Below are 14,530 nucleotides of genomic sequence, written 5' to 3'. Positions count from 1 at the left end.
TCTTTAAAAAATAACTAAATGTTTGTAGTGAGTGCAAAAAGAGTGCATTTTCCAAACCTTGTCTTCACTTTATTTTGATACTCTTAAACCTATAATAATTTTTTTTTTTCGGCATCTGTAAAGTGTGAGGGAAGTTTCTTCATCAGAACAGGTGAGAAATATTGACCATGCAAAGCAGCAAACCTCCGGTGAATCACCTGTTGTAAAACCAAACAAACAAAATGCTAGTTATGTGTGTAACTCTGGTTCTGTGAATTCTGGATGACCAACAGAAGTGGATTATCACAGCATCAGCCAGTTAAGTTATAAAATAATAACAAAGTCATGTCATGACGTAGACCGAGCCACAAGGATATAACCCACAGTAGCTCGGTGCCCAGCCTTGGAATGCACATACATACGTAACTAGCATTCAGTTTCATTCCTCCTAACTGCCAGAGATGGTGCTAAGCATTAGTGTTTGTATGTGTCATCAACAGTCATGAGGAATGCCACCCACCTGTCCGTGACACCCAATGGTGGTGCACAAAGAAATTTGAGTACAAGAGGTAAGTCCCACACAGGAAAAGACATAAAACAAACAGGCTTTAAATGCCTTGTTTGAACAGTACTAACAAGGTTATTAGATCCATAAGAAGGGCCATCATCTGCCACTTTGTTGTTTTCTAATAGATGTTGTAAGGAACTCAGTACTTTCAGCACAGTATCAATTTCTTGATGCCCAGTTGGCATCCGGATATGGCTCATCAACACACACCTCTTCAGCTGAGAGAATAGATTCCTTCTGATGGGAAGCTGCCTCTTGTGCAGTAGAAAATACATAGCAGACTCCCCAGACCAATGTTCAATTTTAAATTGAGCTTGGTCTGGTGATAGCCAGACAAGCTCCGTGGCCTAATGTAGTCTTGAAGAACGAAATGATGAACTCAAGGTCCAAAGGCACATACTGTGATCATCAGGTCACAGGAGACAAAAATAGACAACTCTTGACATTTTTATTATCAATTTGCAGGTCATGGCCTTGCAGTGGTCTTTAATGTCAACAGTATGCTTTTCAGCTGATTGATCTTCCATTAAACATGAATTAATAAATTAGCAAGTCATAATTGTCTTAAATTCCCATTCAATTTTGAAATAGGTCATGTTGAGTCATCTCATACATCTTTTGACTGAGGTCCTGTTTATGCTGTCCAAGACCAGGTCTGTTACAGGGGTGTTGTGAATACACAACCACTCACATTCGCAGCATCTGTGATTCTCCTCCCCCTGTCTCACGTTCAGCCCTCTGCGTGCCTGGGCCGGCTTTCTCTCCTGATTTAGATTGTGCTCTGCACGTAGGGACGGGAGCACAGCTGAATTATGCTCCGGTCAGGCCAGCTCAAGCACTGAAAACATTTGTCTCACTGTGGGACCCCAGAACATGGACCCCCTGATGGAGGTAAGACCCAGAGAGCAACGTTTCTGATGCGGTGAATCTTATTCCAGGAACTGTTGTAACAGCTTGAAAACATTATATCAACATTTATCTTGAAGTTCGCTGAATTTTAAAGAACTAAAGTCAAGTCAACAAACTGGCCTGCCAGGCTTGCTTCAGTGTTGTCAATCCACGATTAGTGGGTTCAACAGACAACATATGAATAACTAGTCTTTCTGGTTGTTTTGCACATTGTGTTTATGTTTGAGGTTATTTTTGGAGATCTGAACTTTGCATAGAGACAAGGCCTCTGTAGAGATCAAGTTCAGGGTGAGGTAGTAATATGTAGCATGAAAACATAATTATTTCTAATAATAATTAACTACATGAGCTTTTCCTGAAAGAAAAAAATACCAGTGATTGCAAGGCAGCACAAGACTAATGTTAACATTTTAGTAAAGTTTAGGTTTAGACTTTGATTTAGCATAAACATTATACACAATCAGAGCAATTGTAATGTATGAGTCTGCATGAGAATTGGTTAGAGTTGAATTATATATCATGTGAGGATGTTATATGCAACCTTTTACCTGTTTTATCTTTCTGTTCATAATTTTAAGATAATAGACCCTTCTCTGTATGCTTCTGTGGCAGGATTTCAGTTCAGTATAGAAAATGAATGACAGTGCAGCAGTTCCGCAATATCACAGTCACAATCCATTATGCATGTGATTCGGCTACAGCTAATATAGAGATGAACAAAAGTATTGAGATTGTGAATTTAGACACAATATTTCAAGGACATTTGTCTGTTTACTATGCTTCACCAACAAAATTATTTCAAAATGAAGCCACAGCGGAGTGGAGTTGAATCTATTTTTTTTTAATGAATCACACCATGTCCACACCGGACACGATCGTTGCCGCTTCGCATTGTGCCACAACAGCTAAAAGCTGTCTATACTGAACGCGACAAACCGAACATTGCAAAGCACTTGGACTATGTCAGAAGTAGAACAGGGACAATATCACTTACTATAATGGGTTCTATTGTCTTTTGACACGTCGCGCCGCACGCGTCCGGTGTAGACGGTGTGATTCATTAAAAAAAAAAACAGTCTGTTTACTATGCATCACCAACAAAACCATTTCCAAACGAAGCCACAGTGGAGTGAAGTTGAATCTAAGGACCTCGAAAGATTGTGTCTAAATTCTGCATCGCATAGCTATGCCTAATTTGTCTTTTGAACGAATAAGTTAACTGAATGATTCAATGACTCGCTCATAAAGACAGTCACTTGTCACCATCTACTGGTGTAACAATGTAACCTGCATAAAGAGTCACTGAAAAATCCTCAAAACTAATGCTGGAATGAACAGACAAGTGGAGAGATACAAACAGTGAACAGCCCCAGTTCTATTAGACTGGTTTAACTGGCTAATCAAATTAAAGGATCGTAACTAACTGTATATAATCCGTTACCATTCAGTTAGTCAGTTTTTGAAGTAATTCAAAAACAAAACAAAATGATATCAGGGTGAAAAAATACTCAGCTGCCTGATGCTGTCATTTCCTTTTGATATTTTTGATTTAATAATAGACTACATAAGGTGATGCTATCTCCTCCTCACTTCTTTTGACTGCTATTTTGAACATTTCCTTACTGTAAAAGTCCATATATTCTCTGTTTTAGTTTCCTTTTGTGGAGGATGAGGGACTCACTATGAAGAGGACAGGTATCTATCGGTATCTTTTGTACACCTTGTGCGTTTCTTAATGTTAACATTAACCATTTCTTAGCTAGTCTCTGAACTTCTGCTGTCCAGTGACTTACTGTATCGTCTATTGAGTTATTCAATTATTAATTTATTTTGTTAATTGGATATAATCATTTGTAAAATGATGTTGACGTGTAGCTAATGCTTATCTCTCAAATAACAGATATTGTGAGAATTTTTGCTTCTAATTTTCAATTTTAAACTATTAAATGTGATTATTATTTTTTTTTTTTTCTCTGTAATAGTAAGTCAAAGTTTTTTGAGTAAAAAGTAAACTGCTCCCCTTCAAGGTGTTTAAGACTAAATCTAAAAACTTGGTAATCAATCTCTATTTTTTTTCTTTTTGTCTTTTGGGAAAGTCATAAAAATTATATAGTGGATTATTTATTTTGCTTTTGGAGCAAAAGCGAATGCAAAAATTATAGTTGTAGTTTTTGTTCACCAATATAGAAGTATACCCAACTATGACGATTTCAGCTTCCTAGAACCACAGAAATGTGAGAAAGCATTCACGGCATGTCGTAATTACGAGATGTAAGACATAAAATTCTACCCGGAGCTGTGCACATCCTTAGATTTGGAATTATGAGTTTCTGTGGCAACACTATCAATGCCAATATGAATCTGCAGCGGTCAGATTGTGCAGTGGTCACTTGATACAAGTCAGAGCTCTCCGAAAATTCTGAGTTTACAAGTTGTAATCATGAGTTCTACGAAGACATGAATGCTTTTTACAAGTCGAAATCTCGGAATAACGGAATTTCCAACATGGCATGAACGCAGTCACTGTGATTTTGCCAAGATAGACATGTTCCTGGAGCAACATATTTTGTTGTTCCTGGAACAACATTCCCCTCTGAAAATGTAGTCCTAACCCTATCCCTAAACCTAACACTACCCATAACTGATCCCTAAAATCAGAGGGAAAAGATTGGTGATATACACTGATGTAGAAGCACCTAACCCTGGTTGTAAGCCTAAACTTGACATAAACTGTAAACTTGTCCCTCAAATCTGATTGGTTGATTGGAATGTTGTTCCAGGATCAATAAAGATGTTGATCCAGGAACATGTTGTACTTGGTGAAATCAGGTTCACCGTGTGAAAACACCTAGTGTCCATCACTGCTACCACAAATCACTCTAGTTGCCTTTTGTCCAAAGTGGGAAGTAAAAGGCCCCTCTAGCTGTATTTTGTTTACGTTATTTTTAAATTTCTTTTCTCACAAATTGTGTTGCTCCAATAATCTTCAGTAAAGGGTAAAAAAATCGTTACTGGGGACATTTTATGCCTTGATAAGCGTGACTACGTTCTAAATGAAACTATTAAACATGTAAGTTTTTGAAATGGAAGTGTTGGACTGCAGTGATGTTTGACTGGTAGGGTACATATGATTATACAAGTGTAGCAGGACTGTTGTCCATCACAGCTGTAGACTGACCGACCTGCCGCAGGGGTCTCCCTCTCTGTCTCCCTCCTAAAGGGCCTCTCCAAGACCCTGACTCAGACGTGTACACCAAGTTCTTCATGAGTCACTGCTGCTACGATGCCATTCCAACAAGCTCCAAACTGGTCATCTTTGACACAACACTGCAGGTGTGCTTATGTGCTGAAGTCAGATCCTGTACTACAGTGTTTTAGATTGATTTTCATCAAAAAAATATCCATATATATTCAAGTTTGAAATGTTTAAAGAGCATAAACAGTGAAATATGTGAGTGTTGTGTACAGGTGAAGAAAGCATTCTTTGCACTGGTTGCAAACGGGGTCAGAGCGGCACCTTTATGGGACAACAAGCTGCAGTGTTTCGTAGGTAAGCAAACGTTAGGGTTCTGCCGAGCCTGTTAAAGTGTGGTTGGTCAGCTGTGAGCCTGCATCAGATTACTGAAATCTTATAATGTCACTACAACATCTTAAACCTATGTTAGGAAATGTGAACATGTTTCACATATGCTAAAACACTCAGCAATCCCATTAAAACACTATGTCTCAGCTCTACCATCCATTTGATTTTGAGTCAGGATAGAAAGTGCTTAGATAGTGGATGACATTTGACATTCTAAAGGTGATGATACATGGGGCAACCTTTTTGAGGAATGTTCCCAGGCAGTGTTGCCGAACGATGTTTTTTCACTTTCCCATTGAGAATGGGCAACCAATTTCTATCTGGATACTTTAGATTGAAATTTGTTGCCCATTCTAAATGGGAAAGTGCCCAAGCAACATTGCTCAAAAAGTTGCCCCATGTATCATCACCTTGAGTTTCTGCTTCTACAGGGATCAGGCACCAAATCAGTATCTTAGAATTATTTCTGAAGGATCATGTGACACTGAAGACTGGAGCAGTGTTGCCAATTGCTTTCAGTTAAAAGTAGCTAAAACTGGTCACTAAATGTCGCTAGATGACGTCATACTGGCGAGTCCACTGATCTATATTAATAAAAAAACAGATCAGTGGGCAAGTGCTAGATTTGATAGATTTGATTGCTAGATTTGTAGCTAGGCTTTTGAAAAAAGGTCTCAATAGGGCCGGGTAAGTCGCTAAGTCTAGCGACAAATTCGCTGAATTGGCAGCACTGGACTGGAGTAATGATGCTGAAAATTCAGCTTTGCCATCACAGGAATAAATGAAAATTTAAAATATATTAAATTAGAAAATAGCTATTTTAAATTGTAATAAAATTTCACGATTTCACTGTTTTTACTGTATTTTTGATTAAATACATGCAACCTTGGAGAGCATTCTCCTTCTTTCAAAAATATTAAAAGAACACAAACTTTTGAAATGGTAGTGTACATAATACATCATGTATACATACTGTACGTATGTGTGCTGACACAGCTTTGATTGATCATACTCAGCACCCCGTCCTCTCCGTCAGTGCCTGCTTCTAAGTTTAGTGTGGCTTCTAGTCAGTGGTATCTGGTGGGAAATGGCAGGGTAGAGCTCTAATCCCCTGAACCTTCTCTGGGAGTAATAATAGCCATGCTAATGAGAAAGCATATCCTCCTACTGAAAGGACACTTGGGCGCAGGAACGTGTCCCTGTTTCAGTGCATAGTGAGAGTTAGTATGTTTATGCTAATGTTAGCTTCTTGATACTTTAATTTCAAGCTATAATTTCCTCAAGAACTTGTAGTTCACTGCCGTCTGGTCAGATTCAGATCGGCTTTGTGAATTGACTGTTGAATTTTATTTGAATTTAAACCTGAGTGCTCATGTTTATGTTCTCCTTGTGCTATTTCTGTCTTTGCAGGGATGCTCACCATTACAGACTTTATCAACATTCTCCATCGTTACTACAAATCTCCCTTGGTAACCACTATCTAACATGTTTTTCTCCAAATTTAAATATAGGGGAAGCCGGTGCTAGTTGTGAAACTTTATGTGGAATAATTCTAATGGTATAAGATGTACAGTATCTCACAAAAGTGAGTACACCCCTCACATTTCAGCAACCATTTTATTATATGTTCTCAAAGGACAATACTATAGAAATGAAAATTGGATATACTTTGGAGTAGACAATGTGCTGCTTGTATAGCAGTACAGATTTACTGTCCTCCGAAAATAACTCAACATACAGCCATTATTGTCTAAATAACTGGCAACAAAACCACCCTAAGTGAACATGTCAAAACTGTATCCAAAGTGTCAATATTTTGTGTGAGCACCATTGTTATTTAGCACTGCCTCAATCCTCCTGGACATGGAATTCACCAGAGCTGCACAGGCTGTTGCTGGGATCCTCTTCCACTTCTCCATAAAGACATCACGGAGCTGCTGGATGTTAGACACATGGCGCTTCTCCACCTTCTGCTTGAGGATGCCCCACAGGTGCTCAATAGGATTCCGGTCTGGAGACATACTTGGCCACTCCATCACCTTCGACTTCAGCTTCCTCAACAAGGCAGTTGTCATCTTAACGGTGTGTTTGGGCTCATTATCATGCCGTTCAGCCCAGTTTCTGAAGGGATGGCATCATGTTCTGCTTCAGAATGTCACAGTACATGTTGGAATCCATGTTTCCCTCAATGAAGTGCAGCTCCCCAGTACCAGCAGCACTAATGCAGCCCCAGACCATGCTTGACTGTAGGCAAGACACAATTTTCTTGGTACTTCTCACCAGGGTGTCGCCACACATGTTGGACATCATATAAGCCAAACAAGTTTATCTTAGTCTCATCAGACCACACAGCATGGTTCCAGTAATTCATGCTCTTGGACAGGTTGTCTCTAACAAACTGTTTGCAGGCTTTCTTGTGAGCCAGCTTCAGAAGAGGCTTCCTTCTGGGACGACCGCCATGCAAACCGACTTGTTGTAGTGTGCGGCGTATGGTCTGAGCACTGACAAGCTGACCTTCCGCTTCTGCAACCTCTAAAGCAATGCTGGCAGCACTTTTTTTGAAGCCAGCTTCTGCACCTGACGCACAGCACAAGGTCTCAACTTCTTTGGCCTGTTCTGAGTGTAACCCGTTTTGGAAGACCTCTGTATGACCCTGGCCTCTGTGCTGTAACTCAGTGTCATGGTGTTACCGATCTTCTTACAGCCTAGGCCATCTTTGTGGAGAGCAACAATTCTAATTCTCAAATCCTCAGAGAGTTCTTTGCCATGAGGTGCCATGTTGAACATCCATTGATCTATATGAGAGAATTGTACTCAAAGCACCAAATTTTAACTGCTCAATACAAGATCCACACATTTGTATGGTCCTGTCAAGCAGACAAAAACATGATCATGATGAATAGGACATGTGGCTTTGCATGGTTAAAAGACGTAGAGCTGCTATCACTAAGGGTGTACTCACTTTTGTTGCCAGCTATTTTAACAATAATGGCTGTATGTTAAGTTATTTTCAGAGGTAATCTATACTGCTATACAAGCAGCACATTGTCTACTCTAAAATATCTCCAATTTTCATTTCTATAGTATTGTCCCTTGACAAGATATACTAAAATGGTTGCTGAAATGTGAGGGGTGTACTCACTTTTGTGAGTTAATGTATTTTCATGGTGTCAGTAAAATTTATAATGTGACAAAAGCTCTTCCTTTGAACTTTTAAAGAGTCCAGACAGAATGTATCATGATTTCCACAAAAATTAAGCAGCGCAACTGTTTTTAACATTGATGCTCTTTTACTGGTTTAGGTTCAGATTTATGAGCTGGAGGAACACAAGATTGAAACATGGAGAGGTAATTGTGTATAGTTTTGAGGATAAATATGTAATTCCATAAACCCTGTAATGTTTTAAATTTGAAGCTCTGTTTTCCCTCTTCCAGAGGTCTATCTACAGTATTCTCTCAACTCCCTGATCAGCATCACACCTGACTCCAGGTAAACCAGGATCTCTACAGCACTTTGTTTGCTTTTTCTTTTTCTATTTCTTTTATCTTTCCATTGACAGAAAGTTATGTTTCCTGTTGCCAGCCTCTTCGAAGCCATTTATTCTTTACTGAAGAACAAGATTCACAGGCTACCCGTCATAGATCCAGAATCAGGGAACGTCCTCCACATACTCACTCATAAACGTATCCTCAAGTTCCTACACATCTTTGTAAGAGCTTTTCAGTTGTTCTTTTTATATAACCTTGCTTTAAAGGTGCACTCAGTTATTTTTACCTCATTCAAAAGTTGTTGTTTTTTTGGTGTAAATACTGTAAATGAAGACTAATACTGTTTAAAATGATTTTCACACACGTGAGATGATGACTTCAGTCATATGAGTAGCTCAATAAAAGCTTTCATTCAGCAAATTTTCTCTGGAAAAATCCCTAAAAGGGGCAAAAGGTTTGCCTATGCAGATTTCTCAACAGGTTTGAGTTTTTCATGCAAATTTACTACATTGACCAACAGAAAGCTGATTGGTTTTATAAAATTACTGAGTGGTGCTTCTTACATCACTACACTATTGACATTAGACAATGGAGCTTTTTTGCCAGCGAATTTTGCTAATTTTACCACACTTTTATTTTAAATGGAGCTGGTCACCTCATGGAAGCTAACATATTATGATGACCTCTCAAAAACCTGCACTGTTATTGGACATAAGAAATCATGGCTGACTGCAATTTGTGTAATCCCGCCTACTCACCACTAGGTTTGAACATAAGTAAATATTTGCTAACAAATATAACTGAGTGCACTTTCAACCCAAACTGAGTGCACTTTCAACCCAATGCACTTTCAAGCAAATTAGCCACCAATTCGCCAAAATGAAAAATGAAAGTTATTAATTGCCATGAGAGCACTTTTTTTGTCACTTTTAATATGTAAGATGAGGTCCTTATTACAGTATGTTGACTGTCACCATAGCTCTGTTCTGAATGTTGAATATTTGCTTTATGAATCTCAGGGCTCTATGATCCCCAAGCCTCGATTCTTACAGAAGCGGATTGAGGAAGTGGAAATCGGAACATTCAAGAGCATCGCGACTATCAGGGTGACGGAAACAGTTTATGACGCTTTATCAGTATTTGTTGAGCGACGAGTCTCTGCCCTGCCCGTCATCAGCGAGCAAGGTACTGAGTATGGCTTTGTTTTTCCTCAACCAAAACTATATGTCATGTATCTTTTACTTCTGAGTGGTTTCTGATGTTTAATTTTCTGTAGGGAAAGTGGTGGCACTTTACTCCAGATTTGATGTCATTGTACGTAGATTCTCATCCACACCTCTTATTTCCATGATTGTGTTACAGCAAATGACTTTCAGATGTACCAAACAAAGCAGGTACGTCTGCATTTACATGTTTCCATGACTCTTCAACAGAATTTGGCTGCACAGAAAAACTACAACAACCTGAACATGACGATGCAGGAGGCCATTCAGGGCCGCTGGTGCTGCATTGAGGGGGTGCTGAAGTGTTACCCTCACGAAACCCTTGAAACCATCATCGATCGCATCGCTGAGGCAGAGGTATTAGAACAAATAGTTGCCATGTTACATGTGACAACATGGCAGCTCACTTTCTTGGGTGTTTCTATAGTATTCAAGAACTGATGGCTTGTTTTTAATCACATCAAGTAAAATTTGGCATCTACTGTACTCTGATTAAGGTCTACATGCTCTTTCAGGTTCACCGTCTAGTGCTGGTGGACACAGAGGATGTGGTGAGGGGAATCGTCTCGCTCTCTGATTTGCTTCAGGCACTGGTTTTGACTCCTGCAGGCGTTGAAGCACTTTTCTCTTAACACCAGTGAAGGGCTCCCTCATCATCCTCATTTCCTATCCTCTTTTACCAGGTAGCTAGACTTCTTTCCTTTTTGCTGACTGCTGTCAGCAGAGGTGCTGTATTTTTCTCTTTATTCATCTCTCAGATGAACATCCCTCCGTTTCTGCAAACATCTCAGTATGTGTACACTCAGGAAAATGGTACAAAAGCTGTCAGTGGGTTTAAAGGTACACATTTGTACCTTTATATTTATACCTAAAGGGTGTAAATATAAGGTACATTTTAGTAGCTTAAAGGAACATATTATTACCTAAAGTGTACATTTTAGATCCTAAGTGGTATATATTACACTCTTAAAAATAAAGTTTCCAAAAGGGGGTTTTCTCAGTAATGTCATTGAAGAACTTTTTTTGGTTCCCCAAAGAACCTTTCAGTCAACAGTTCTTTAACCCTAAAAGGACATTTTTGTCTTTTTAATTTTTTTAAATATTTTATTATTATTATTATTATTATTATACAACATTTATTTTTATTGCAATTTTAATATTTTACCCTCATTTCCTTTCATAAATCTATTCAAGTACACAAATTATTTACACTTAAGACCTTAAGGACAAAAATGTCCCCATTGAAAACTGTAATTTTTAATCCCAAAGCCATTTAACTATAAAATGATGCAGTCTTTGTTAATAGGCTTTCATTCTGTTCTGTTGGCAAGTCTTCAACATTAAATTAAATTAAATTAAAATGTTTACCATCTTTGCCAGATGGCGCATTTTCTCAGGTTTGGCCTATAAAGCAAATACTCCATAAATTTCCAGTTTTCTGCTTCTGTGTATTATCGAACCAATTGGATAAATTATGCAGCTAAAATTGTGTGGGCGTATTATGGATGGAAGTGTGGTTTGTTTGTTTGTTTGTGTGTGTGTGTGCACGCACGCGTTTTTGTGATTTATGAGGACACAAATTTATATAATGACATATGTATTACACTGGTGTTACGACATAAACATGAAATATGAGCACATTTCATGAGTCCTCACATTTAAAATAGCTTTAAACGCAATGTTTTATTAAAAATGTAAAAATGCTGAATGTTTTCGGTGATGGGTAGGTTTAGGAGTAGAGGTAGTGTAAGGGGATAGAAACTGTACGTTTGTATAGTATAAAAACCATTACGCCTATGGAATTTCCTCACTCAGATAGCAAAACAAACCTGTGTGTGTGCTTGTGATATTTGAGAGTAATTTGTATGTTGAGCGTGTAATTTGATATCATGCTCAGTTTTGAACACTTCTTTAGATTTATGGCTTTGATTTTATAGCAGATTTTGAGTTCAACATGTTTTATAAAATATACATTTTATAAAAAATATGTTTATCAATAATCAATAAATAATCAAATGATCAAATTTAAGTCTGTGCTCCAAAGCTTCAAATTTTTCATGACAGTTTTTTGACAGACATTTTGTCCTCTAAGGACCTAAGAGTAACTTTTTTTTAAATTGACGCACAAGGGTTAAAAGAAATAAAGAACCTTTTGTGCAATGGAAAGGTTCTTAATAAGTAACATGGTAACCCATACTCAGAATTTGTCCCATGCATTTAACCCATCCAAGTTAGTGAACACACATTAGGAGTGGTGACTAGTGAACACACACACATGCGATTGGGGGTTAGGTGCCTTGCTCAAGGGCACCTCAGTCATTTCCTGCTGGTATTGAGAATCGAACCCGCAACCTTCAGGTTAGCGACCAGTCTGACTCTCCAACCCTTATGAATGTTCTATGAATGTTAAAAGTTGCCAATAAAGAGCTTTTATTTTTAAAAGTGTTGTACCTTTTTAAAGGGTACCATCCCAGTGACAGCTTGTGTGCCATTTTTAATGAGAGTGTATCCGTCGTTTCATTTATAATGTTTGCTGTGGAGTGCTTTGACTATTTAGGTCTTTGGAGACATCTTTCATTCAGCCTGCAAATATTAGTTTCCCAAGAGAAAGATTATTCCTATTATTGTGACCAAAACATTCATGGACATTAGTGTAAATCATGTGCTACTGTGAGTGCAGGAACATTTGTAAATGAAGAATAAAGTAATGATGATTGTTCTTACATAATTTTGTTTTCCAGAATTTTGTCGCAAAGCAAACTATGAGCCTTGAAGATGAATGCTTGAAGACAGAAAGTGTAAATATTTTTAATGTTGCGGGCACTTTGGGATTTGATATTTCACTTTTAATCTTATTTTGAAAAAAAAAATTACTTTTATATTTGTATAATTTATTAAAGAATTACAATCACATAATCAATTGAATTGTTCTAGATACAACTACAGACATTTGTCATGTAATAATGATAAACTTTTATAACATTTTTGTTATAAACCATCTTGACCCCTGATCCTCACATTGTAAATAAACAGATTATCATGCTATTTAGTCATAAGATTCACTGTGGTGTTCCTGCTGACTTACTCATAGTGGATTTACAGTGTTATATTGCACAATTGGAGTATAACACAATTTTTTCTACCACACAAAACATGTTTAATATACAGTGATAATACTTTGATATTATTTTGTTAAAGTCAAAGTTTTCTGGGTGAAAGTTTTGCTCAAAATGGCTTTGACTGCACTGAATCCATGATTCTTAGTTCCAGATGCACCAAGGTGGCTAAAGTAAGATATTTTCCTGCTGGATATAGACACTCTCCACCATTTTGATCACATTTAAAGACAAAAAGGTCCTTTACATAAAAAAATAATTGTTAGGTACAGTGTTCATGTTTTATTGAGGTGGGATAGGGTAAGGTTAGGGGCAGTTTTTGGTGGTGTTTACGGGTGGGCTAAGAAGTAAGCAATAGATGGGCCAACGGTGTAATCATAAATGTAATTACAGAAATTAATTACATGTATTTTTAAAACATAAGTACAGTGTAAAAACATGTCGGATGTATCAAATGATTCATTTAAAGGTGCCCTAGAACTTCTTTTTAAAAGATGTAATATAAGTCTAGGGTGTCCCCTGAATGTGTCTGTGAAGTTTCAGCTCAAAATACCCCATAGATTTTTTTTAATTCATTTTTTTAACTGCCTATTTTGGGGCATCATTAACTATGCACCGATATATAAGTTCTGCTGTGCACAGATCCAGACGTCCAGATTTATATATAATCTATTTTTAATCTCTATAATAAAAATGTATAATTCAGATTTTGATCTCCAGATCATTTACATATATTATATATATCTTCCAAGGGGTTTTTTCCCTCCTAGGACTTTTTTTTCCCAGTGCTAGCACGCTGGGTTTTTCTCCTAGGGGTTTTTTTCCACCCCTGGGAGTCAGCCGACATTGGCTTAATGTAGCAGCATCTTGTATATGTTACATATTACCATGCTTGTTTGTACAGCTTATTTTTAACCACTTCCCTTTTTTCTGTGCTTCTAATATGTAAAGCTGCTTTGAAACAATTAATTGTAAAAGCGCTATATAAATAAATTTGACTTGACCTGACTTGACGTCCTGCCCTTGTCTAATGCTTGAACATGGGCTGGAAATGCAAATATTGGGGCGTACACCCCGACTGTTACGTAACAGCCGGTGTTATGTTGAGATTCGCCTGTTCTTCTGAGGTCTTTTAAACAAATGAGATTTATATAAGAAGGAGGAAACAATGGAGTTTGAAACTCAGTGTATGTCATTTCCATGTACTGAACTCTTGTTATTTAAATTCAATATTTAATTCAAAGGCACCTTTAAATCTTAGTACATAATAGTTAAAGACTCTTAATATAAAGTTAATAAGAACAAATTTTAACTTGAGGCAAGTTAAGGCTTTTAGAAAGCCACTGCTCTACAGCATGGAAACAAATCAAACAGATTTGCTACAAGTGATAACACTGCCTTACAGAATAAAGCCATTATAAAAATATATTCTTCAAACTACAACAGTGTTTCTGAACTGCATCAAAGGCTAAGAATATATAATCTGCTTAATTGATAAAAAATGTTATTTGCAATATTTTATTTTTAGAATATTTTGATACAATAAAATAAATAATCCAGCCTTGTAATGGCAAATGTTTGAGTTGGTGCATATATTTACCAGAGGAGGATCCTTGTACATCCTGCTTTTCACTGTCAGCAAACAGTGTCATGTTGAGTTCTT

General features: G+C 37.5%; 1 protein-coding gene across 6 annotated transcripts; it reads left to right on the top strand.

Moving 5' to 3' along the window:
- The first annotated feature begins 1,029 nt into the window (after positions 1-1,029).
- prkag3b (protein kinase, AMP-activated, gamma 3b non-catalytic subunit) lies at positions 1,030-13,866 on the top strand. 6 transcript variants are annotated; one of them, XM_067409783.1, is made up of 13 exons: positions 1,030-1,438; positions 3,109-3,179; positions 4,648-4,789; positions 4,925-5,006; positions 6,450-6,508; positions 8,342-8,387; positions 8,475-8,529; positions 8,623-8,749; positions 9,548-9,713; positions 9,805-9,842; positions 9,962-10,108; positions 10,267-10,434; positions 12,493-13,866. In XM_067409783.1, the coding sequence occupies exons 1-12, from the start codon at positions 1,421-1,423 to the stop codon at positions 10,381-10,383; spliced, it is 1,068 nt and encodes a 355-aa protein (XP_067265884.1). In that variant the 5' UTR covers positions 1,030-1,420; the 3' UTR covers positions 10,384-10,434; positions 12,493-13,866. The 6 variants fall into 6 exon arrangements, with proteins under 6 accessions (XP_067265884.1, XP_067265885.1, XP_067265889.1 ...); XM_067409784.1 differs by having other exon boundaries at positions 1,031-1,438; positions 3,109-3,151; positions 4,677-4,789; XM_067409785.1 differs by having other exon boundaries at positions 1,033-1,438; positions 3,109-3,151.
- The last annotated feature ends 664 nt before the right edge of the window (positions 13,867-14,530 follow it).

Source organism: Chanodichthys erythropterus, chromosome 14 (genome assembly GCF_024489055.1).
Source record: "Chanodichthys erythropterus isolate Z2021 chromosome 14, ASM2448905v1, whole genome shotgun sequence".
NCBI classification, from domain to species: domain Eukaryota; kingdom Metazoa; phylum Chordata; class Actinopteri; order Cypriniformes; family Xenocyprididae; genus Chanodichthys; species Chanodichthys erythropterus.
Note: the sequence above shows the minus strand (reverse complement) of the source record. Positions and strands in the feature narration are given on the sequence as shown.